The sequence below is a fragment of the Myotis myotis genome, unplaced genomic scaffold (genome assembly GCF_014108235.1).
Source record: "Myotis myotis isolate mMyoMyo1 unplaced genomic scaffold, mMyoMyo1.p scaffold_m19_p_1, whole genome shotgun sequence".
In the NCBI taxonomy this organism is placed as follows: Eukaryota; Metazoa; Chordata; class Mammalia; order Chiroptera; family Vespertilionidae; genus Myotis; species Myotis myotis.
Genome location: NW_023416313.1, coordinates 157,097,740 through 157,121,441, shown reverse-complemented (window position 1 = coordinate 157,121,441; position 23,702 = coordinate 157,097,740). Strand labels below are relative to the sequence as shown.

Sequence of the window (23,702 nt, the reverse complement as noted above, 5' to 3'; positions counted from 1 at the left end):
AGCCTCTGATGGTTACTGAAAATTCTTTGCTCCCACGCACCACAGTCCCATCCATCGCTCACACCTGCTGCCGGTGTCAGCCCTGCTCACACCCGCTGCCAGCACCAGAGCCTCCACTCATACCCACTGCTGGCACCAGCTCCGCTCGCACCCACTGCTGGTCCCAATTACTCAGCTCCATCAGTGGGTGCAAGCGGCAGCTGCTGGCCCTGGTCACCCCTGAGGGTTCTCTGCCTCCCCCTGCTCCTGAAGGGCGAGCTAATGAGCAATATACTTATGAAAAAAAGGTTTCATAAGGAGCAGGGAGAGGTGGAGAAGCCCTCAGGGGCAACCAGGGCCGGCAGCTGCCGCTTGCACCTACTGATGGCGCCGAGCAATTGGGACCGGCACCAGGCACCGGCTTCGGGTGAGAGCGGGATCTCCAGTGCCAGCAGCAAGTGCAAGCAGGGCTAGCAACAGAAGCAGGTGCGAGCAGGGCCAGCATCAGCAGCAGGTGCGAGCACGGGGCGGGACCATGGCACACGGGAGCAAAGAATTTTCAGTAACCACCAGAGGCTCACCCCGATGACAGCGACCGGCACCCCGCCTTAGTCTGGTGTCCCCACTCACCTGCTCCACCATCCCGCTGCAGCCGACGCCCACCATGTTCCACACTCTGCCTCCTGCTTCCGACACCTGCCATGGTCTGCACACGCCCCCTGGTGGTCAGCACACCTCATAGTGACTGGTTGTTTTGTTGGTCTGCCATTCGATCTATTTGCATATTAGCCTTTTATAATACAGGATTATACATATTAACATTCCTGGTATTAGTTATGTAGAAAAAAATGTATAAAATAAGAAAGCAAATTATGGTATCACTATGTGATAAAGTATAATAGCCATAAACAGATACTAAAAGGAAGTACTGTTATATGAGATGACATAGATGAACCTCAAAAGCATTATGCTAAGAAAACAGACACAAAAATCCACATACTGTATGATTTCATTTATATGAAATGTCCAGAATGGACAAATCTAAAGAGATAGAAAGTAGATCATAATAGCGGCTTCCAGGGAAGGGAGAGGTTATTGAGAATGACTGCTAATGGGTGCATGCTTCCTTTGGGAATGATAGAAATGTTCTGGAATTAGAAAGTGGTAAAAACCACTGAATTATACATTTTAAGATGGTGAATTATATTTCCAAAAATAAGAAATAAATTGAGAATTGTTTTTGAAATATGAGATAATAATCAGGACATGGTAGGTGAAAAAAGCAAACTATAAAATTATACTCACAATCTTATCTCAATACTAGCAAAATAATAATAAAAAATAAATCATGTTTAACCATACTAATAAAGGTATATAATATTTTTGAAGGGTAACTCTGGAGTACACATCAAAAGCATTAAAATCATGCACATTCTAAGTTGTTTGCCAGCAGCCAGGAGGTTGGCTGAGCCACTGGCCTCAGGGGTCCTTTCCCCTTTCTCTCTAAGCATGACCCAGAAGGAGACCGCCTACCCTTGGCCCTACCGCCCAGCAGCCAGCTTAATCTGGCATGAATACCCTAACCACAGAGAGCCTACCACCCCATCTTCACTTGTCCTGAAGAGCCACTTGAATGCCAAGCCTACAGCTGCCCCTGGCCAGAACAGCATTGGGACACTTAATGAGTCCTTCACAATTGATAACTTTGAGATTGGGCAGCCTTTGGGTAAAGGCAAGTTTGGAAATGTGTACTTGACTCGTTTCATCATGGCGCTCAAGGTCCTCTTCAGTCTCAGATGGAGAAGGAAGGTGTAGAGCACCAACTTCACAGGAAGATCGAAACCTAGGCCCATCTGCAGCATCCCAACATCTCACATCTCTACAACTATTTCTATCAAAGGATCTACTTGATTTTGGAGAATGTCTGCCCCCAGACAACCCTCTTCACCGCCCCTGCATGGGGAGCTCTCCAAGGAGCTTCAGAAGAGCGGCACTTTTGACAAGCAGTGCACAACCATGGTTAATGGAAGAACTGACATGCTGGGCACTACAGGAAGAAGGTGATTCACAGAGAGATAAAGCCAGGGAGAGCAGAAAATTGCTGACTTTGGCTGGTCTGTACTCACCCCCCTCTCTGAGGAGGAAGGCCATGTGTGGCATATTGGACTACCTGCCCCCAGAGATGACTGAGGGGTGCATGCACAGTGAGAAGGTGGATCTGTGGTGCACAGGCATATTCTGCTATGAGTTGCTGATGAGAGTACTTCATACAATGACACTTATCGGCACATCATCAAATTCCCCCTTGTGTGTTCACAGGAAGCCAGGACCTCATCTCCAAGCTGCTCAAACATAATCCCTTAGATCAGCAGTTCTCAACCTGTGGGTCGCGACCCCTTTGGCAGTACAGGGGTTGCCTAAGACCATCCTGCATAGCAGATATTTACATTACGATTCATAACAGTAGCAACATTACAGTTATGAAGTAGCAACAAAAATAATTTTATGGTTGGGTCACAACATGAGGAACTGTATTTAAAGGGCCAGATGGTTGAGAACCACTGCCTTAGAACGTCTGCCTCTAGCCCAGGTCTCAGCCCACCCCTGGGTCCAAGCTCATTCTAGGGAAGGTGCTGCCTCCCTTGGCCCCTCAGTCTGTCCCCTGAATTGTCTGTCATTTACTCAGTTGTGTCTGTATTTTATGTCTATATATGTATAGTTGGAAGGTGGGGTCCTTGGCCTATTTCCTTATCTGTCTTCTACTTCCTTTTTATTTAATAAAGACTGAAGCTAAAAAAAACAAACAAAAAAAAAACACCCACACACAAAATAAACAAAAAAACACCCACATGCATATTCTCTGATCAAGAAATTCCATTTGGACTACAAAGACCCCAAATAGCCAAGCAACCTTGAGAAAGAATAAAGCTGGAGGCATCATACTCCCTAATTTCAAACTATATTACAAAGCTTTGATAATCAAAATAGTATGATATTGAGATGACACAGAGATCAATGGAACAGAATAAAGACCCCAGAAATAGACCTACACATGTATGGTCAACTAATTTATGACAAACGAGCCAAGAATATACAATGAGGAAAGGACAATCTCTTCAATAAATGGTGTTGTGAAAATCGAACAACATGTAAAAGAATGAAACTGGACCTCAATCTTAAACCATAGTCAAAAATCAACTCAAAATAGATTAAAGACTTGAATATAAGACCTGAGACTTTAAAGCTCCTAGAAGAAAACATAGGTGTAAGCTCCCTGACATCAGTCTTGGCGCTGATTTTTTGGACTTAATACCAAAAGCAAAGACAATAAGAGCAAAAATACTAGTAAACAGGTGGAACTACATCAAATTAAAAAGCTTCTGCACAGCAAAGGAAGCCAACCACAAAATGAAAAGGCAACCTACTGAATGGAAGGAAATATTTGCAAGTCATACATCTGACAAGAGGTCAACATCCAAAATGTATAAATAACTCATACAATTCAACAGCAAAAAATAATCTGATTTTTAAAAATGGAGAGTCCAAACAGACATTTTTCCAAAGACATAAAGATGGCCAACATGTACATGAAAAATGCCCAACATCACTAACTACAAGGGAAACACAAATCAAAAGCACAATGAGGTATCACCTCACATCTGTTAAAAAGGCTATCATTAAAAAGTCAAGAAATATAGTACACCTGAAACCTATATGATCCTATTAACCAATGTTTAAGTCAAGAAATAGCAAATGTTGGCAAGGCTATGGAGAAAAGGGAACCCTGTACCCTGTTGAATGTTAATGTAAATTGGGACAGCCACTATAGAAAACAGGTTCCTCAAAAAATTAAAAAAAGAAGTACTACATGATCAAGCAATTCCACTTCTGGGTATTTATATCTGAAGAAAACAAAATCACTGACTAAAAAAGAGATATGTACCCCCATGTTCAGTGCAGCATGATTTAAAACAGCCAAGATATAGTAACAACCTAAATGTCCATCGATGGATGAATGGATAAACAAAATGTGATACACACACATATTATTTAGCTATAAAAAAGAATATATCTTGCTATCTGCAACAATATGGATAGACCTTGCGGGCATTGTACTAAGTAATATAAGTCAGAGAAAGACAAATACTATATGATCGCACTATTACGTGAAATATAAGGAAAATAAAACAAGTCCATCCTGTGTCAAAAAAAACCCACCCGACTCATAGATAGAACAGTGAGGGAGGGGTATGGAGGTAAGGAAATGCAAAATGGCTAAAGACTCAAAGGTATAAACTTTCAGTTAAAAGATAAATGTTTGGGGATGGAATGTACAACATGGCATCTATGGTTAATACTGTATTGCATATTTGAAAGTTGCTGAGAATAAATCTTAAAAGTTCTCATCACGAAAAAAATTCTGTAACTTACTGCGCTGATCATTTTGTAATATATACAAACTTCAGATAATCATGTTCTACACCTAAAACTAATATATGTCAATTATATAACAATTTTTTTTAAAAAGAAATTTTAGGAATGTATCATGAACAAGAACAAAAATTTAGCTGCTGAGGATTTCATTAGAGTCAAACAAGAGACAAAAATTAAAGACAACCTCAATGCCAATGACTAAAGTATATCATTCTATGTGATAAAATTTTCTGTAACGTTTTAAAATGCTGTAGAACAATCTATAATGAGTCATTCAATAATATCAGACATATTGTATAAGGGGGTAATCTATATATATAAAAAGCCAGTGTTGTGACGACCGAACGACCAAGAGGTGCTCAGTCCCTCCCCTGCAGCACACAGGCTCCGATCGCAGCAAGGCGGGCAGTGGGTGGGCGGGACAGTGAGCACCGCGAGGAGCAGCAGCAGGCGGGTGGGCGGTGCTGCGAGTACGGAGGCAGGTGAGCTGAGCGGGGCTGCAAGCAGCAGCAGGCTACCACACACAATTTCTCACACTGGGCCTCTACTCTATCTATATAAAAGGCTAAGTGACCGACCATAGGTCCCACGACTGTCTGACTGACCTACCAGCAGATACATATGATACGCACTGCCAGTTTAATATATATATAAAGCTGTCGCTGGCGCCAATCGCATGTGTGTATTTCGATCTGTTATTGTTATCGTGAATTTGGTTGACATTTCTATTATAGAGAAAGGGCAACTAGTGATATTAAAATATTTCTTCTAATTAATTGCCCTTCAATGTGCACGAATCTGTGCGCTGGCCCACTAGTAATAAATAAATACTAAATTTACAGGAAATTTAATAAGAAAACTCAGAGTATAAATGCATATATTCATATAATCAATTGAGAGGGATCAAATGAGTCCTAAATTAACTTAACAGCCTAAGAAAAAAAAAGTTTTTTTAAAATATATTTTATTGATTTTAGAGAGGAAGGGAGAGGGAGAGAGAGATAGAAATATCAATGATGAGAGAGAATCATTGATTGGCTGCCTCCTGCATGCCCCCTCCTGGGGATCAAGCCCACAACCCAGGCATGTGCCCTTGGCCAGAATCGAACCTGGGACCCTTCAGTCCGCAGGCTGACGCTCTATCATTGAGCCAAACCAACTAGGGTGAAAAAAAAAAAACATTTAAAAAATTTATTTCACACTAAGGAGAAAAGAACAAAAATACAACCTCCTTGTCCTAAAACATGATGAAAACAAGGCGAAGATGAAAAGATATAAACTATCAAGGTATTTCCTAAAGGCGTAATTTCTCAAAGTCCCCAAGTTTAAGGCTAGTAAGCGTCAGCATGCCCGTAAATCCATGCCACTCTGACTGGTCAAAGAAAATAACATGTCAAAACTAATTTGTTTGGGATTTCTCCGTAACCTTAAGGCCAACACTGAAAACATCCTCTAACTTACGATGTTAAGACACTTTTAATGTGCTACTTTTCACAACTGTCCTTAAATTCCTAAATTCCTTTTCTCATTAAAAGTTTATTAGGGTAAACTGAAGATCCAACATGTAAACAACTTCCATTAAGTTTCCAGAGGTCAGTAAAACCAATATCTCTCATACGTTTAAACTCTACTGCATTTCTTGAGGTCACCAATCATGTCATCTACTTCTTTGGTAACTCACAGCTCTTGAAGCAACTGGGCTTCTTGTGTACAACAGTCTCTTCAATGACATGGACACACACACACACACACATCTGTGTAGTTTATCCTGGTGTGCATGCAGAAGAGAAATAGGCTTTAACCATCTGAGAAGCTGATTATGTATTACAAATACAGAAATCTTCTAAAAATGTTCTACACATAATCACATAGGCTACTGACATGCTCATCCAGAACCAGCTGCATCATCGTGCTTGACACATGAGATGCTGAACAAATGTTTATTGAAAGAAATACATAAATGACCATCTTCAACCTGACTCATAGCTATTCTATTATTATGCTAAAAAATGTTCCCTGAATTAATAATAATTTTCATTTCACCAGCAACCCTGTTCTAATCACTCTTCAATTTTCTACATCTGTCTGCCAGGTATTTGGAAGGAGGAAATATTTCCTATGTACACTACATGAGGGAGTATTTCTAAGTAAATGAATCAGACTGACCACTCTAGGTTATAAAAAGGCATACAATAACAAAGAGAAATGAAAAGAGAGATATAGATAAGAAGGGAACCAACAGCTCAGAAAATGAAATATGGAGCCAAAAGTAGGGATTATTTGTAGAACAGTCTATTCCTCTAGCCCAGTGGTTCTCAACCTTCAGGCCCTTTAAATACAGTTCCTCATGTTGTGACCCAACCATAAAATTATTTTCGTTGCTACTTCATAACTGTAGTGTTGCTACTGTTATGAATCGTAATGTAAATATCTGCTATGCAGGATGGTCTTAGGCGACCCCTGTGAAAGGGTCGTTCGACCGCCAAAGGGGTCGCGACCCGCAGGTTGAGAACCGCTGCTCTAGCCCCTGGTGCCACACTGCCACTCTTCCTCCCCTAGCCAAAGGGAAAAAAAAATACAGAGAAAAAATGAGATATCCCTTCTTGAAAAAAAGATCTCTACAAGTTGGCATTAGAAATTCACACAGCACGATAGCCAGTTCCAAAGCCTGATGACAATTCCAATCAATGACTGGAGTTCCCCATCAGTTCTTCCGTATTGTGCTCTTTAAAAAGAACAACCAGTAACCATCATGCATTTGAAGAAAGCCACCACAAGAGAGAAAAACAAATAAAAAATTACCCTGTAGGAAACAAAAATAATTTGAGGCAAAAAAATATGAGGTTTCCTTTTTGACATTTTTCATCCTCATTCAGAAAATAGCATTATCACCCAGCTGGTGTGGCTCAATGGTTGAGCATTGACCCATGAACGAAGAGGTCACAGTGTTCAATTCCCAGTAAGGGCCCATGCCCTGATTGTGGGCTTGATCCCCAGTAGGGAAAGTGCAGGAGGCACCTGGTCAATGTTTCTCTCTCATCAATGTTTCTATCTCTCTCTCCCTCTTACATACTCTCTCTCTAAAAATCAATAAAAACGTATTTTAAAAAGATAGCATTCCCATAAAACAAGAAAGAAAAATTCAGCCCTGACTGGTTTGGCTCAGTGGATAGAGCGTTGGCCTGCGGAGTGAAGAAAGAAAAATTCAAGAATCAAAAAGAATTTCTGGAAATTAAAAAATGATGACAAAGCCCTGCCAGTGTGGCTCAATGGTTGGGCAGTGACCTATGAACGAGGAGGTCACAGTTCAATACCAGATCAGGGCACATACCCAGGTTGTGAGCTCCATCCCCAGTAGAGGGTGTGCAAAATTCTCTCTCATCATAAAAACTTTTATATGTATATAAATATACATATGTATATAAATCCTATCTAATAAAAGAGAAACATGGCAATTGGCGTACAACCGCTATCCTTCCCATTGGCTAATCAGGGCAATATGCAAATTAACTGCCAGCCAAGATGGCGGCCAGCAGCCAGGCAGCTTGAAACTAACATGAGGCTTGCTTGCTTCAGTGACGGAGGACTCCAACCTTCCCCACCTGCCGCTGCAGGCCTCTGAGCTGCAACTCTAGGCAACTATGTAACAAATATAGAAGCTAAACAAAACCCCAGAAACCTGCTTTAGTCGCCGGGCGTCAGCCAGCAGGATCGCAACATTGTAAGCAAAGGCCAGAAACTTACTTTCAGCAGCAAAGGCCTAAGAGCTGGAGCCAAGCCTCAAAGCTAAAGCTGGTCCAGAATAAAAAAGAAAAAAAGGAGCAGTTGGGAGCTTCAGTCACCCCAGCCTGAAAACAGCCCTCAGCACCTCACCCAGATTGGCCAGGCACCCCAGTGGGGACCCCCACCCTGAAGGGTGTGTGACCAGCTGCAAACAGCCATCATCCCCTCACCCAGGCTGGCCAGGCACCCCAGTGGGGACCCCCACCCTGATCCAGGACACCCTTCAGGGCAAACCAGCTGGCACCCACCCATGCACCAGGCCTCTATCCTATATAGTAAAAGGGTAATATTCCTCCCAGCACCGGGATCAGCAGAGCCACGAGGCTTCACGGCACCGGGATCAGCGTGACAGGGGGCAGCGCCCAAACCCCCTGATTGCCCTGCAGCTCTGTGTGTGTCAGGGGGCGGGGCCACAACCTCCCTATCCACCCTGCTCTGTTCCTGACAGGGGAAGGCGCCCCAACCCCCTGATCGGCCCTGCTCTGTGCCTGATGGGGGGAAGCTCCCCAACCCCCTGATCGCCCTGCGGCTCTGTGTGTGACAGGGTGCGGCGCCCCTACCCCCTCATCGGCCCTGCTCTGTGTGTGACAGGGTAGAGCCATAACCTCCCCATCGGCCCTGCCCTGAGTGTGAGAGTGGCGGCACCCCAACCCCCTAATTGGCCCTGCTCTGTGGGTGATAGAGGGTGGCGCCCCAACCCCCTGATGGGCCCTGCTCTGTGCGTGACAGGGGGCAGTGCCCCAACCCCCTGATTGGCCATGCTCTGTGCGTGACAGGGTACAGAGCCCCAACGCCCGTGATGGGCCCTGCTCTGTGAGTGACAGGGGGCAGTGCCCCAACCCCCTGATTGACCCTGCTCTGTGCGTGACAGGGGGTGGCACCGCAACCTCCTGATCGACCCTGCCTTGAGTTTGACAGGGGACGGTGCCCCAACCCCCCAGTCGGCCCTACCCTGAGCGTGACTGAGGGTGGCATCACAACCTCCCAATCCGCCCTGCTCTGTGCATGACAGGGGGCGGCGCCCCAACTCCCCAATCGCCCCTGCTCTGAGCCCAACCAGGGGCTGCACCTAGGGATTGGGCCTGCCCTCTGCCACCCGGGAGCAGGCGTAAGCCAGCAGGTCGTTATCTCCCAAGGGGTCCCAGACTGTGAGAGGGCACAGGCCGGGCTGAGGGACCCTCCTCCCCGCCGAGTGCACAAATTTTTGTGCACCGGGCCTCTAGTATATCTATAATAACCTATAATAATAAAAGCATAATGACCTTCCAGATGAAGTTGTGGCGGTGGGGGCCGATGCAGAGGCAGCAACTGTGGCGGCGGGAGCCAAGCCCTTGTACAAATTTCATGCATTGGGCCTCTAGTATGTATATAGATACATATATGTAAATAAGTACAAAAGAAAAAGAAAAAAGAAGCAACAGCACATGATAGTAAAATACAATGCAAGAAAAAACAAAATCCAATTAGAAGGAAGATGAGACATCTGGTAAATTGAATAATGGCCCCACAAAGATGTCCACATCCTAATCCCTGAAACTTGTGAATATGTTACCTTGCAGGTGCAGATGTGATTAAGTTAAGGGTCTTGAGATGGAAGGTTTATCCTGGCTTGTGTGGATGGGCCCAGTGTAATCACAAGGATTCTTCCAAGAGAGACAGGAGTGTCAGGGACAGGGGCAGGTGAAGTGACAATGAAAGTAGAGAGAAAAAGGTCAAATTTTCCTACACAACAGGTTTTGAAGATGGAGGATAAGGTCAAGAGCCAAGGTACACAGGTAGCATCGGAAGCTAGGAAATAAAAGAAAACAGATTCTCCTGTGAAGCGTCTGGAAAGAATGCAACTCTGCCAATTATCTTCACTTAGGATTGTGACCTTCAGAACAGTAAGAGAATAAATGTAACTATATATATAAAACCCTAATATGCAAATAGACCGAACAGTGGAAGAACCGAACAACCAGTTGCTATGACGTGCGCTGACCACCAGGGGGCGTGCGCAGAACATGGCAGGTGTTGGCAGCAAGTGGCAAAGCATGGAACATGGCGGGCATCGGCCGTGGTGGAATGGTGGAGTAGGTGAGTGGGGGTGCCGTCGCTGTCATTGGGGAGAGCCTCTGGTGCTTACTGAAAATTCTTTGCTCCCATGCGCCACGGTCCCTCCAGGCGCTCACACCTTCTGCCGGCACTGGTCCCACTAGCTCCCACTGCCGGCGCCAGAGCCGCTGCTTGCACCTGCTGCCGGTGCCCAGCACTGGTCCTGATCATTCAGCAGGCGTGAGCGGCAGCTGCCGGCCCTAATCACCCCTCAGGGCTTCTCTATCTCCCCCTGCTCCTGAGAGGCAATCAGGGCTGGCAGCTGCCTCTCGCACCTGCTGCTGGCAACAGCCCAGCTTACACCTGCAGCTGGAACCGCCACTCACACCCGCTGCCGGCTCCCGGTGCCAGTCCCTATCACTCGGTGCCATCGGCGGGTGCAAGCGGCAGCTGCAAGTGGCGGCTGCCGGCCCCGATCGCCCCTGAGGGCTTCTCCACCTTCCCCTGCTCCTGAGGGGCAATTGGGGCACCAGCTACCGCTCGCACCTGCTGACAGCGCCGGCCCCACTCACACCCACTGCTGGTGCCATCCCCAATCGCTCCGCTCCATTAGTGGGTGCGAGTGGGGCCAGCGCTGTCAGTGCATGGGAGCGGTGGTGGTGGGGGCAGGGCTGCCAGCAGACAGGACCAGGGGCTGTGGCGGGAGGGTCTGGGTGGGGGCGTGGAGGATGGGCTGAGAACTGCCCACTGTGCCCACTGCAGCCTCATGGCCCATAGATCCTTTCAAGGTGCATGAATTCATGCACTGAGCCCCTATCCTATATAATAAAGGGCTAATATGCAAATCAACCAGTCGCTATGAAGCGCACTGATCACCAAGGGGCAGACGCTCAATGCAGGAGCTGCCCCCTGGTGGTAGTGTGCTTCCACAGGAGGAGCGCCACTCAGCCAGAAGCCGGGCTCACAGCTGGCTAGCGCAGCAGCAATGGCGGGAGCCTCTCCCGCCTCCATGGCATCACTAAGGATGTCTGACTGTTGGCTTAGGCCTGCTCTCTGTGGGCGTAAGCCGTCAATTGGACATCCCCTAAGGGCTCCCGGATTGTGAGAGGGCGTAGGCTGGGCTGAGGGACCCCTCCCCACCACGAGTGCAAGAATTGCAGGCATCGGGCCTCTAGTATTATATAAGCAACTAAGTTTGTGGTAATATGTTTCTACAGCCATAGGAAACTGATACAAGACACCACATGGAGAAACCACATCAAAGCCAGGAAGACAACCGAAGCACCCCAGTAGACAGCAGAACCTAGACATGCGAGACAAGCATCTTGGATGTTTCAGCTCAGTCCAGGCATCAGCTGAAGCTGCATAAACGACCCCAGCTAACACAACATGGGCAGAAGAAATGCCCAGTTAATATGAAGAGTAACATGCACAGATTAACCTTGCAACCTGAAGCAACTTTAAAACTGACAACCCACGTGAACCAGTGATTTTTCAGACACTAGGCATCAAGGAGCACAAGACCTTGAACCCTGAAACAAGGGAAGCAAATGATTCCCAGCTTCCTGTTTGGAGAGTTTCCAGATTATGCTGCAAAGTAGGGCACAGAATCCTACATAAAGCCTGGGTACAGGTTGAAGGCATAAAATGGCAGTGATGACAAACAGCTCTCTAGAAATCTACCTGCAGATTCTACTTGTGGATGCCTCCATTCTCCAACCCTCTCTTTAACTGGACCACACTCCACAGCCTTAAGATACTTTTAAGAAGACTTGTTCGACATCCATACTACCTGTATCTATTCTTATATCCTGCTTTCTTGATCAGTAGCTCACTATACCAATCTCACTGTTTCATTTGATGCCTTCCTTAATGCAATCCTTGCATAAGTCAAAATAGCAATGAGTTTAAAATAAATATGAAACATTTGGATAGAAATTTAGATAACTGCAAACAGGGATCTACACAAGGCCAGGATCATTATATAAGACCAGTAGTTGGCTTGGGTATGTGTTTCAGATACAGTGAAAAAGTGCAAATGTGGCGCAGTTACATATTAACAGACAAGGAAGTCTGAAGAGCTGTCACAGAGTACCACCTACAGGATACAAATGGGAAAACAGCCTTACCTTTGCTCTGTCAGACCATCCAAAGGACTGCACTGTTACATCCAATCGCTTCATCAACATCCGCCGACGGCACTCATATTCACAGGAAAGAGCATCATTGATTCTTTCCAGTTGTTCCTAAAGAATTTGAAAACAAATATAAATTTTAGACTCTTTCATTTTGCAAAAAAAAAAAGTTTTAAAATTGTGGTCAAAACTTCCTACTGATTCAAAAGATACTGTACTTGAGGGCCATTTTCTGATCCCTTGAGACTTTTCATTAAACTATACAAATAATAAAGAGTATTTGATAGAACATTTGTAATATTCAGAAGATAGTAAACATATAATTAAATTTTACAATTGGCGAATTTACCTCATCTTCAATCAAATGTGTTAATTTAAGTAAAACATCTTGTTAAGTAGTGGGGACCAATAAGGAAAGAAAATACCAATTAACGTCCCATCTTGCTGGTTTTGAACTATTATCCTTTTCATATCACAATTATACTAACATCCTGGGCACTATAAAAACTCTTGGCCAGATATTTTTAAAAGTAATAATCTGATTGAAGAAGTATTTGGACTTATCTATATATATAAAACCCTAATATGCAAATAGACCGAATGGCGGAACAACCGAAATACTGGTCGCTATGACATGCGCTGACCACCAAAGGGGCGCACGGAACATGGTGGGCATCGGCAGCAAGTGGCAGAGCGCAGAACACGGCGGGCATCTACTTCGGCAGGGTAGTGGAGCAGGTGAGTGGGGGCACCAAACCAAGGTGGGGCACTGGTCACTGTCATTAGGGCGAGCCTCTGATGGTTACTGAAAATTCTTTGCTCCTGCGTGCCACGATGCCGCCGGGCACTCGCACCTGCTGCCGGCACCAGCCCTGCTTGCATCCGCTGTCGGCACCAGAGCCACCTCTCACACCTACTGCTGGCGCCCCGCACCAGCCCCGATTGCTCGGAGCCCTCAGGGCTTCTCCACCTCCCCCTGCTCCTGAGGGGCAATCAGGGCAGCAGCCGCCACTCACACCTGCTGACGGCGCTGGCCCTGGTTGCACCCACTACTGACGCTGGCCCCAATCACTCCATGCTATCAGCGGGTGCGAGCAGGGCCGGAGGGAGCGGGGCTGTCGGCAGACGGGACCGGGGGCTGTGGTGGGAGGGGCCCACCGCAGCCTCATGGCCCACAGTTCCTTTCGAGGTGCACGAATTCATGCACTGGGCCCCTAGTTATTCTAGATATCAATTCATTTTAATTCTCCAAAATAATATATGCACACTACACACTGTAAAATCTAAATGCTTATTTATAAAATTAAGTCATATTCACTAGGTGAATTACATACAACTAATAAAAGGTAGGTGATGGGGACTTACTGTCTGTTCCAGATTTAAGTCCATTTTCAACAGTGGTTTTCCCACATGATTTTTCTGGACTTTTGCAAGAATATCTTTCACCTAAAAGTAAATAAATATAATAGACTGTCAAAATGTATATTCTTTAATTTAAAACAATCTTATTCTTTAATGCTATAGAATAAATAAAATGTTAAAGTGAAATAACTAAAATATACCTTAAAGCCCTAGCCAGTTTGGCTCAGTGGATAGAGTGTCAGCCTGCAGACCAAGGGTCCTGGGTTCGATTTCAGTTAAGGGCATATACCTTGGTTGCAGGCTCCTCCCCAGCCTGGGCCCCGGTGGAGGCTCTTGCAGGAGGCAACCAATCGATGTGTTTCTCTCACATCAATATTTCTTTCTGACTTTCCCTCTCTCATCAACTCTCCCTAAAAATCAAGGAAAATATCCTCGGGTGAGAATTAACAAAAACAAAAACAAATAAACAAAATAAAATATACCTTTACATACTAGGAAAAAAATATCACTACAAAGCAGAATATCTTTTTCTCTTTCTTAACATATCTTTATTGATTTCAGAGAGGAAAGGAGGAGAGAGAGATAGAAACATCAATGATGAGAGAGAATCATTGATTGGCTGCCTCCTGCACGCCCCCTACTGGGGATTGAGCCAACCTGGGCATGTGCCCTTGACCAGAATCGAACCTGGGCCCCTTCAGTCAGCAGGCTGATGTTCTATCCACTGAGCCAAACCAGCTAAGGCCAGAATATCTTTTTCAAAGAGCATTAGCTATATTAATTCAAGCTATAACACATCTTCTTTTCCAGAATAAGAAATTATGTACATAGACAACTACAGTAGTTACAGGTTTTGCAATAAGAATTGTATATATTATGTAAAACAATTTTGGAGTTTCTTCTTAAGATGGTATTACATCCTGGTAAATGCTCTAAAAGAATACCATTGACGAGCACATTGATTTTTCTCAGTTAAGTACTATGTACACATTCCAATTATAAGTATTCTGGTTTCACTGTTCAGCAGGACACCATAGGAGACCAAGCCCACTCACTTATAGTCACCACATACAAACGTCATTATTTTTGCAAACATATAAAAGAAAAAAAATATGGAAGTATTTCCTTTTGATAGGTACTGAATGGAAAAGGAAGTCCTTTTAAGTAAATATTTAGCCACAATGACTCCAGTAACAAACTACCTTATAATTAACCTGTCAGCATTTGAACACAGGCATTATAGCCTGCCTTAAGTAGGGAAAAGAGGTTTGGGGAAATTATTAATACCAACTGGAACCCATAAAAGGAAAGGAAAAAGCCTTTAGAAAGAGCCCCAAAATCTGTTTCATTGTGAAACAGTCCCCAAACATTTTAGCCAATTCCAGATCATTCCTAATCCAGAGGAAATGAGGGGAAAAGAAACTCTAAAGAGTAACTTGTTAACTCTAGAACAGTGTTTTTGAGCTGGGATTTACTTACTAATTCTTTTAGCTGTGCCCAGCTGGTGTGGCTCAGTGGTTGAGCGTTGACCCAGGAACCAAGAGGTCACTAGTTAGATTCCCGGTAGGGGCACATGGTTTGCAAATTCTACCTCTGCCCCCCAAAAGAGTTTCTAATATTGCTTTCATCTTAATAATACTAAAATTTTCTCACATTCATTAAGGCAAATATTTTTTATTTTTCAGTTCATAAAAAAATCAATGCAAAAAAAATACTTTACTCAAGGTTTTAGTTTAAAGCAGTATGTCTAAACATGGAGTGTTAATACCTATTCTTAAGGTGAGAATTTTCTTATCCTTTAAAATGAACCCTATATTATTCCCTTACGGGGCTCCTATAAAACCTAGAAATTAGGTCAGAATTTGGTCTGTGAGAGTAGAATTCTCGCTAACATATGGCTCGACTAAGAAAAAGGGTAGTTTAATAATTGAAAATAATTCAAAAAGCTTGAAGTAGGTAGTTTGTGGTTGCTTTCACTCCATTAGAATACTCATTCATTCACTCTACAACAAACACTAAATACTTATCCACCAGAAATTGTGCTGCCAAAGAGAACATTGCAATTCTATTAACAATATCCACTAAAAAAAATTTAATTTGCCTTTGACCTTATAGGATAACTCTACTTGTTTCACTATGGTGTATTTCAACCTTGTTTAGGAAAGGGATCCTTATATTTGCAAAGTGATTTCTATCATGCAACTCTCAAAAGCCTGAGGCAGATTAGGTCACAAACATATTAACTCCAAATCCAAAGTTTAGATATGAAGATAAACTCTCTTGAAATGGAATGTATATCTTATACTTAAACGGAAATATTTTCATTTTTAATACAACATTTACATATTAGCATTTAGTTGAATTTTGGGGAAAGAAAAATAAAACAAATACAATACCTTTGACTCCACTTGGTTTAACATAAGTGGAATGTCAGAAGTTGCTGAGTTGGGAACACCAAGGGTATCACAGATAGCTTGAACTTCCTGATAAATTTCATTGTTTTTATCTAATTGAGAATTTTTACGTTTCTTGTTCTGTAATATCTGTAAAGCTTGAAGCTCTGTACTTAAAAATACTATAAGAAAAAGGAAAAACAAATAATGTTAAAATGTACACAAACTCCTTAAAAATCCCATTTCTGGGCATATATCCAAAGGAACTGAAATCAGGATCTAAAAGAGATATGCGTTACCATGTTCACTGCCATACTGTTCACAATACCAAGATATAGATATAAACAACCTGTGTTCTTTAACAGATGAATGGATAAAGAAAATGTGTTACATACATACAAAAGAATATTATTCGGCCATTAAAAAAAGGAAATCCAGCCATTTGTAACAACATAGATGAACCTGGAGGCCATTGTGCAAAGTGAAAAAAGCCAGACACAGGAGCACAAATACTATATGTCACTGTGACGAGGAACCTAAAACAGTCAAACTTGTAATACAGAAAGTAGAATGATGGTTGCCAGGGGGAGGGTGAAACAGAGAGTTATTAGTCAAATATAAATTTTTTAAGAACTAGTGATCTGTTTTAATGAACTTTTAAAATCAGAGGGACCTTGGCATAAGTCCCCATAAGCCAAGTTGGATACAGTGATCAGATTATATAACCTAAGTCCTAGAGATCCACTACTTCACCGCATTGTGGCTATAGTTAACAGCACTGTACTGTAATTTTTAAATACTTCATGGGGAGTGTCGTATGTCCATTGGTTATGCTATATGCATGCATACAAGTCCTTTAGTTGATCTCTTACCCCCCTACCTCCTGCCCCCCAACCCTCCCCGGCCTTCCCGCTGCAGTAAAGACTTCTCCATGCAATCTACATGTCAGACAGTCTAAAGAGCCCACAAAAAGTTAAGACCAATTAGTATCTTTGCTTGAGGGTATGCCAAGGTCTCTCTGATTTCAAAATTTCATAAAACAAATTACCAGTTCTTCCAAAATTTATATTCTGTATAGAACCTTGGCTGAAGTCCACCTTGTTCTATGGATGCATGCTCTATATAACAGTACAAACAAGAGTTCAGTCTAGTATTTAAAATGTTAATCCATGCAGATGGTAAACAATACAGAAAAGTCTTCTTCCTACCACAGATCCTCAGATTCCCCTTTCTCTGAGGCAATTACCATTAGTTTCTTGGCTATCTTTTTAGGCATATATGTGTATGTATATTTAGTATATGTATCTGCCACCTATGCACTTTTCTTTTTTTCTACAAGACATACTACAAATATTCTGTATATTCAATTTTTATTTACCAGTATAACTTAGAGACCATTCCACATCAGCACATTTGATCTGTTCTCATTCTTACGGCTATAAAATGGTATCATTGCAAAGACGTGTATTACTGCAAAGATGTACCACTGCTACTTAACCACTACAAACAATGCCATAGTGAACATCCTTTTCATATATCTTTGTACACTTGGGGAAATAAATATGTATGCCTAATCATAAAATTGCCAAGCCAAACGGCAGGTGAATTTCAATGGTATTAATAGACCCTTCCAGAGGTAGAACCAGTTATTCTCCCACCACACTCTAATGCCTATAGTATATGAGAATGCTTAGTCCCACAAACTTTATCATGACTTAAAAAAATTTTTTTGGGGGGGAGGTATTTGCTAACTCGATAAGTGGGGGAAAAAATGATATCCTATCATTTTATTTTTTTATAAATCTTTAACTTTGAGGGATATTGTGCATCTTTTCATGTTTAAAAGTGATTAAAAAATTTTTTTCTGTATAATGCCTTTGTCTTATGTGCATTATATATTTTTCCAGATTTTTTTCTTCTTGATTTACAAAAGTTCTCCATATAATAAGGAATTTGGCCCTTTTTATTTTATACATGTTGCACACACTTCCAAGAAGATGAAGAAGGTTCTTATATATGTTTCAACACAGTCAAACCAAAGATAAAAATGGACTGGTAAAACTGTGAACTGGTATAACCTTTCTGGAACAAAATATGGCAATATATACCTAGACCAGAGATCTTTCTTTTAAATGTTCATAATCTAGCCCTAGCCCGTGTGGTTCAGTGGATAGAGCGTCGGCCCTCAGACTGAAGGGTTGATGATTCGATTAAAGTCAAGGGAACATACAGTAATTGCAGGCTCGATCCCCAGCCTGGGTCAGGGCACGTGCGGGAGGCAACCAATAAATGTGTCTCTCTTACATCAATAATTCTTTCTCATTGTCTGTCTCTCCCCCTTCTTTCCACTCTCTCTAAAAATCAGTGGAAAAATATCCTCAGTGGAGGATTAACAAAAAAAGTTCATAATCTAAGCAAAAGTAATCCAAAATTATAGAGAAATTAATGTAAAACAGAAAAAAAATAAAACATCCAAATTTGAAACCTATTAAATAAATGTTATGTCCATAGCATAGAATGTTATGTAGCCAATTTAAATATTTTTTAAATATTAAGTGATGGGGAAATGCTCACAATATATTAATTGAAGAAGAAGAGGAGAAGGAACTATATCTGTAACAAGATCTCAATCTTATTTAAGTGTGGTGGACAAAGGAAAGAGAAAAGGAAAAGAAAATATGCCAAAAGGTAATTCACAATTCTCTCTGAGAAGTGAGATTATAAATGATTTTGTTCTTTACAATTTTATCTACTCTGTAAGATTTTTATGATAAGCATGCAATTTCTTAATATATAACATCATAACATAAAATTTTCCATTCTATTTTTTAAGTGTACAATGGCATTAAGTACATTCACACTGTTGTGCAACCATCACCACATCCATCTCCAGAACTTTTTCATCTTCCCCAGCTAAAACTCTGTACCCCTTTAACGCTAACTCTCCAACTTACCCCACTCCCAAGCATGTACTTTCATAATCAGAAAAGCTATACCAACTTCTCTATCTCCTCTTCACTTTTACTTGCACCAGAAGCCTATCTTACCTAATGAAGAAACCTATTGCTGAGCTTCCTCACAGTTAAGGCAAAAAGGGAAACATGATGAATTCCATAGTTCTCACTGACTGACATAAAGAACATGCAAGTTCCTCTAGGCCAGTGGTCAGCAAACTCATTAGTCAACAGAGCCAAATATCAACAGTACAACTATTGAAATTTCTTTTGAGAGCCAAATTTTTTAAACTTAAACTATATAGGTAGGTACACTGTTATGCTGGCCTTTGCTAAAAACGTCCTCAATCTGAGGGGTCAACCTCAGCGAATGTACCCCCACTTCTTCTAACGCCACTTCTTTAAAATAGACTTGCCCAGGCTGAAAACCGACTTCTGCGCATGGGCCACAAAGTTTCAATCGCACTGTACGTGCACGCCTGCATGTGGTATTTTGTGGAAGAGCCACACTCAAGAGGCCAAAGAGCCGCGGTTTGCCGACCACTGCTCTAGGCCATGCTTCTTAGCTTCCTTTCTATTCCAATATACATAAGGGATACTATGACCCCCCCATTAATAACAATAGTACATTAAGTCAGTGACTCACACTGAATGGAAGATGGGAAAATAGTATAAGAAATAAGGGGGAAGACATAATATTTATTCCACCCAACACACAAGGTAATTCAAATGTCAACACTTCTAGCATCATCACTAGTTAAACACACACAATTCCTGCTCTAGTGCAACAAACATTACTAACACTAGAGCCTACAAGGAATATATCATCACATGGAACTTTTTATAAATGGTACAACCTAAAACAATAGAAAGCTTCAATAACAGATGTTAGAAAAATTCTTTCAAATGGTCACTGTTTGCAGAACTTCCAAAAGAGCATAAAATTAAAAAAAGTTTTGAAGGGACCCAGTGCAAATAAATGGATTTTTATTAATGGTAGTTGTTTGGATATAGGGTAATTTTACTCCAAATTAACCCCTTATGAAAACAGGCCACACCTGCCCAGGCCAGGTAGCACAATTGATTAGAGCAGTGGTTCTCAACCTTCTGGCCCTTTAAATACAGTTCCTCATGTTGTGACCCAACCATAAAATTATTTTCGTTGCTACTTCATAACTGTAATGTTGCTACTGTTATGAATCGTAATGTAAATATCTGCTATGCAGGATGGTCTTAGGCGACCCCTGTGAAAGGGTCGTTCGACCGCCAAAGGGGTCGCGACCCATAGGTTGAGAACCACTGGATTAGAGCATCTTGCTGATATTTCAAGGCTGTGGGTTCAATCTCCAGTCAAGGCACATACAAGAATTAACCAAAGAATGTGTAAATAAGTAGAACAACAACTCTCTCTCTCTCTCTCTCTCTCTTCTCCCTCTTATTCTCTTTCTCTAAATCAATAAATACAAATTTTAAAGAATAAAAAATAGGCCACACTCACTAGAACTCTTGCGGTTCAAGGGTGCAATTTTTTTTTAATTGATATATCCCTAATGCCTAGAGTAGTTTCTAGTACAATAGTAAATGATCAATACATATTTCTGAATCTACCACTATCACTCAAAGACTACCACTAAAGCAGGATCTAATAACCCGCTTAGTAGCCTAGTTTCAAAGAATTTTATGATTAAATAGAACTTTAGAGATGACCAACTTTAGCCACCTAGTCACAAATGCTAGGAGATTCATTAAGTGAAGGAAAAAATTATTAAAATACTACATGAATCACAAACAGGTCCAATAAATCATAAGTGTTAGAAATCTTACACTAGTAGAATTCATTAGAATTTATACTACCTTTATATAAATGTCCGAGTCATCTTCATATTTTAAGTCAAATATTAAAACCTTTTAAATATATGATATCTAATGCTTCATTAATAAAATTTCATAAATTTTTACTTAAAAATTTAAAACAAGGATCAAATAGATGCATTTAAATGTTCAAAGAAAGAACTTACATAGAAGTTTCAAGCAGTCATCCTTCTTTTTTAAACGCTCTTTAATATCTCCTGATATGAGGACAGAATATGGACATGCCATTTCTTTTAAAAAACCACTTATCTCAAGCTGGAAGCTTTCTAGATCATCTCTCCCTTTAAAAAAGAAAAATCACAAAACATTTACTGAATATTTACCATATAATCTGATACTATAAAATCTACAAGTTGATTTCAATTTCACATTCAATTCGGTTTTCCTTTTGACATTAAATCCTTACATGTGTGGCCCCAAAGCTTAGGTAAAGGTAACCAAATAATTTCTACATTTAGAAAGTCACACTTAAATTCAGAAACATAATATCAATTTAAAAATATAAATATGTAATTGTGAGATTATAAATATTTTTATATTTAAATTTGATTAGCATTTTCCAATGAATGTTCCAACAAGCAGATAGAATGGGAATATTTTTGTATGAGTAACAAAAATATTAAAAACATTATTATGGCTATATTATTAATTGGCTTCAGAGCAAATGATATTTCTATGGATTCAGATCATAAATGCAGTCATCTAATTATACCTCACTGCTTACCTTTCTTTCATAACCTAATTATATGGGAGCCTGTGTCATGTAGTTTCAATTTAGCTTATCTTACTTAGTTTCGAGGGAATTCTATTATATTTGGCAAGGAAAAAAAAAAGCAATTTAAAAAGACAGCTTCAAAAGCGAAGTCTACTTTGTCCCCTAGCAAAATGCCCAATAATTTATTTTTTCATTTTATTACACCATCTGAAATTCTACCAAAGACCCACAATGACTCCAGTTACCAAGAGAGCAATGCATTAAACTTTATGAGCAAGTACAGGAATATTTCATAAGATCATTCCTATGTGAATCCATGTCCTGAATTATAGGCTTTGTAATACAACTTAAATTAGGGATTACATGTACTTAAAAAACAAAAACAAAACCCCACCTTAATTCAAAATAAGCAGCATTCAAATATGAAACTTCTTAAATAACCAAATTCAGAGTCTACTTTTTCTTAAAAATACTAAGGTTACGACAGCAGATAAACAGAAATTGTTTATAATCTTATACAAATTTTAAGAATGAATTTTGGATTAATATAACATTTAATCCAAAGATATTTAATACAATATACTGAAGTTCTTAATATCAATGATTTTTCTTTGTATAGATTCTTCTTTTTCTAGTACATTTTAGATAAAACTATAAATCATAGGCTATCATTTCATTTTACTATTAAACAAAAAAGTAAATAAAACACAATGGCAATACCAGCTGAAGTGATACTTTCTTCCAAGTTGCATAATGATTTTATTTGAGAGCCTAACCAAACACAGAGCTCTGAAAATTCAGGTGAAGATAGTCCACCCTCAGCTGCCTTGGTAAGGGCTTGCTCTTCTAACAGTGGTCCCTTATACCTAGAAAGAAAGACATAAAAGGTTAAAAATTAACAAAAACCTCAATATTCTTTATCAAAGCCTATTGCCTATTTTTGTAAATAAAGTTTTATCAGAGTATATCTGATAAACGTATCCATTTACAGACTGTCTCTGGCTGCTTTCACACTGCAATGGCAGAGTCGAGTCATTGTGACAGAGATAGTATGGCCAGCAAAGCCTAAATTTCTACTATCTGCTCTGTTATAGAAATAGTTTACTGATTTGTGCTCTATATAATTAACATTTGGCTTTTTCTCTATATTTTAACATCTTTTAGTAAATTATCAACCAATTTTAAGAGAAACATTACATATAATAAAGTCAAATAGAGCTAAGTCTAATAATTATACTGATTAAAAGAATAAGAAAAAAGGAAGTAGTGACAAAACAGATGCAAATTTTAAATTTAAAAAGTTAAAGTTGAAAAAGACCTGAGATCATTTTAACCTAAACCATTTATTTTATAATTTTACTAGAGGTCCAGTGCACAGATTCATCCACTGGTGGGGGGCGTGGCCTGTGGGGATCAGCTGAGTGGTGAGCATATGACCCCTGGTGGTCAGTGCACATCATAGCAACTGGTCAACAGGTTGTTCTGGTCGTTCTGCTATTCGGTCACTGAGCTTTTGTAGACTAGAGGTCCAGTGCACAAAATTCGTGCATGGGGGGTGTTTCCCTCAGCCCAGCCTGCACCCTCTCCAATTCGGGACCCCTTGAGGGACATCCCTTTCACAATCCTGGACCACTGGCTCCTAATCGCTCACCTGTCTACCTGCCTGGTTGCCCCTAACTGCCCGCCCCTCCCAGCCTGATCGCCCCTAACTGCCCCTCCTGCTGGCCTGGTCGCCCCTAACAGTCCCCTGCTGCCAGACAGGTTGCCCCCAACTGCCTCCTCCCTGCTGGCCTGGTTGCTCCTAACTGCCCCCTCGCCAGCCTGGTCACCCCTTACTGCCCCCTCTGCCGGCCTGGTCACCCCCAACTTCACCCCCCTGCTGGCCTGGTCGCCCCCAAATGCCCCCCTGCTGGCCTGGTCACCCCTCATAGCCCCCCCTCCCCCGCCGGCCTGGTCACCCCACACAGGCTGCTGTTCAATCGTTTGGTCGCCCCTCACTAATCCCCCTGCTGGCCTGGTTGCCCCAAGTACCCTGCTTATT

The 23,702-nt window shown here is 41.6% G+C and overlaps 1 protein-coding gene and 1 pseudogene across 1 annotated transcript in view; one reads left to right on the top strand and one right to left on the bottom strand.

The window, feature by feature from the left end:
• Positions 1 to 23,702, bottom strand: part of FAM98B (family with sequence similarity 98 member B) — a 42,038-nt gene that overhangs the window by 11,095 nt on the left and 7,241 nt on the right. Inside the window, exons 2-6 of the mRNA XM_036296805.1 lie at positions 22,382 to 22,527; positions 21,093 to 21,227; positions 16,124 to 16,302; positions 13,731 to 13,811; positions 12,360 to 12,476 (exon numbers count right to left, since the gene is read on the bottom strand). Of these exons, the coding sequence (XP_036152698.1) occupies positions 12,360 to 12,476; positions 13,731 to 13,811; positions 16,124 to 16,302; positions 21,093 to 21,227; positions 22,382 to 22,527 (658 nt within the window). The remainder of the gene's footprint in view (positions 1 to 12,359; positions 12,477 to 13,730; positions 13,812 to 16,123; positions 16,303 to 21,092; positions 21,228 to 22,381; positions 22,528 to 23,702) is intronic.
• Positions 1,489 to 2,343, top strand: LOC118674519 (annotated as a pseudogene).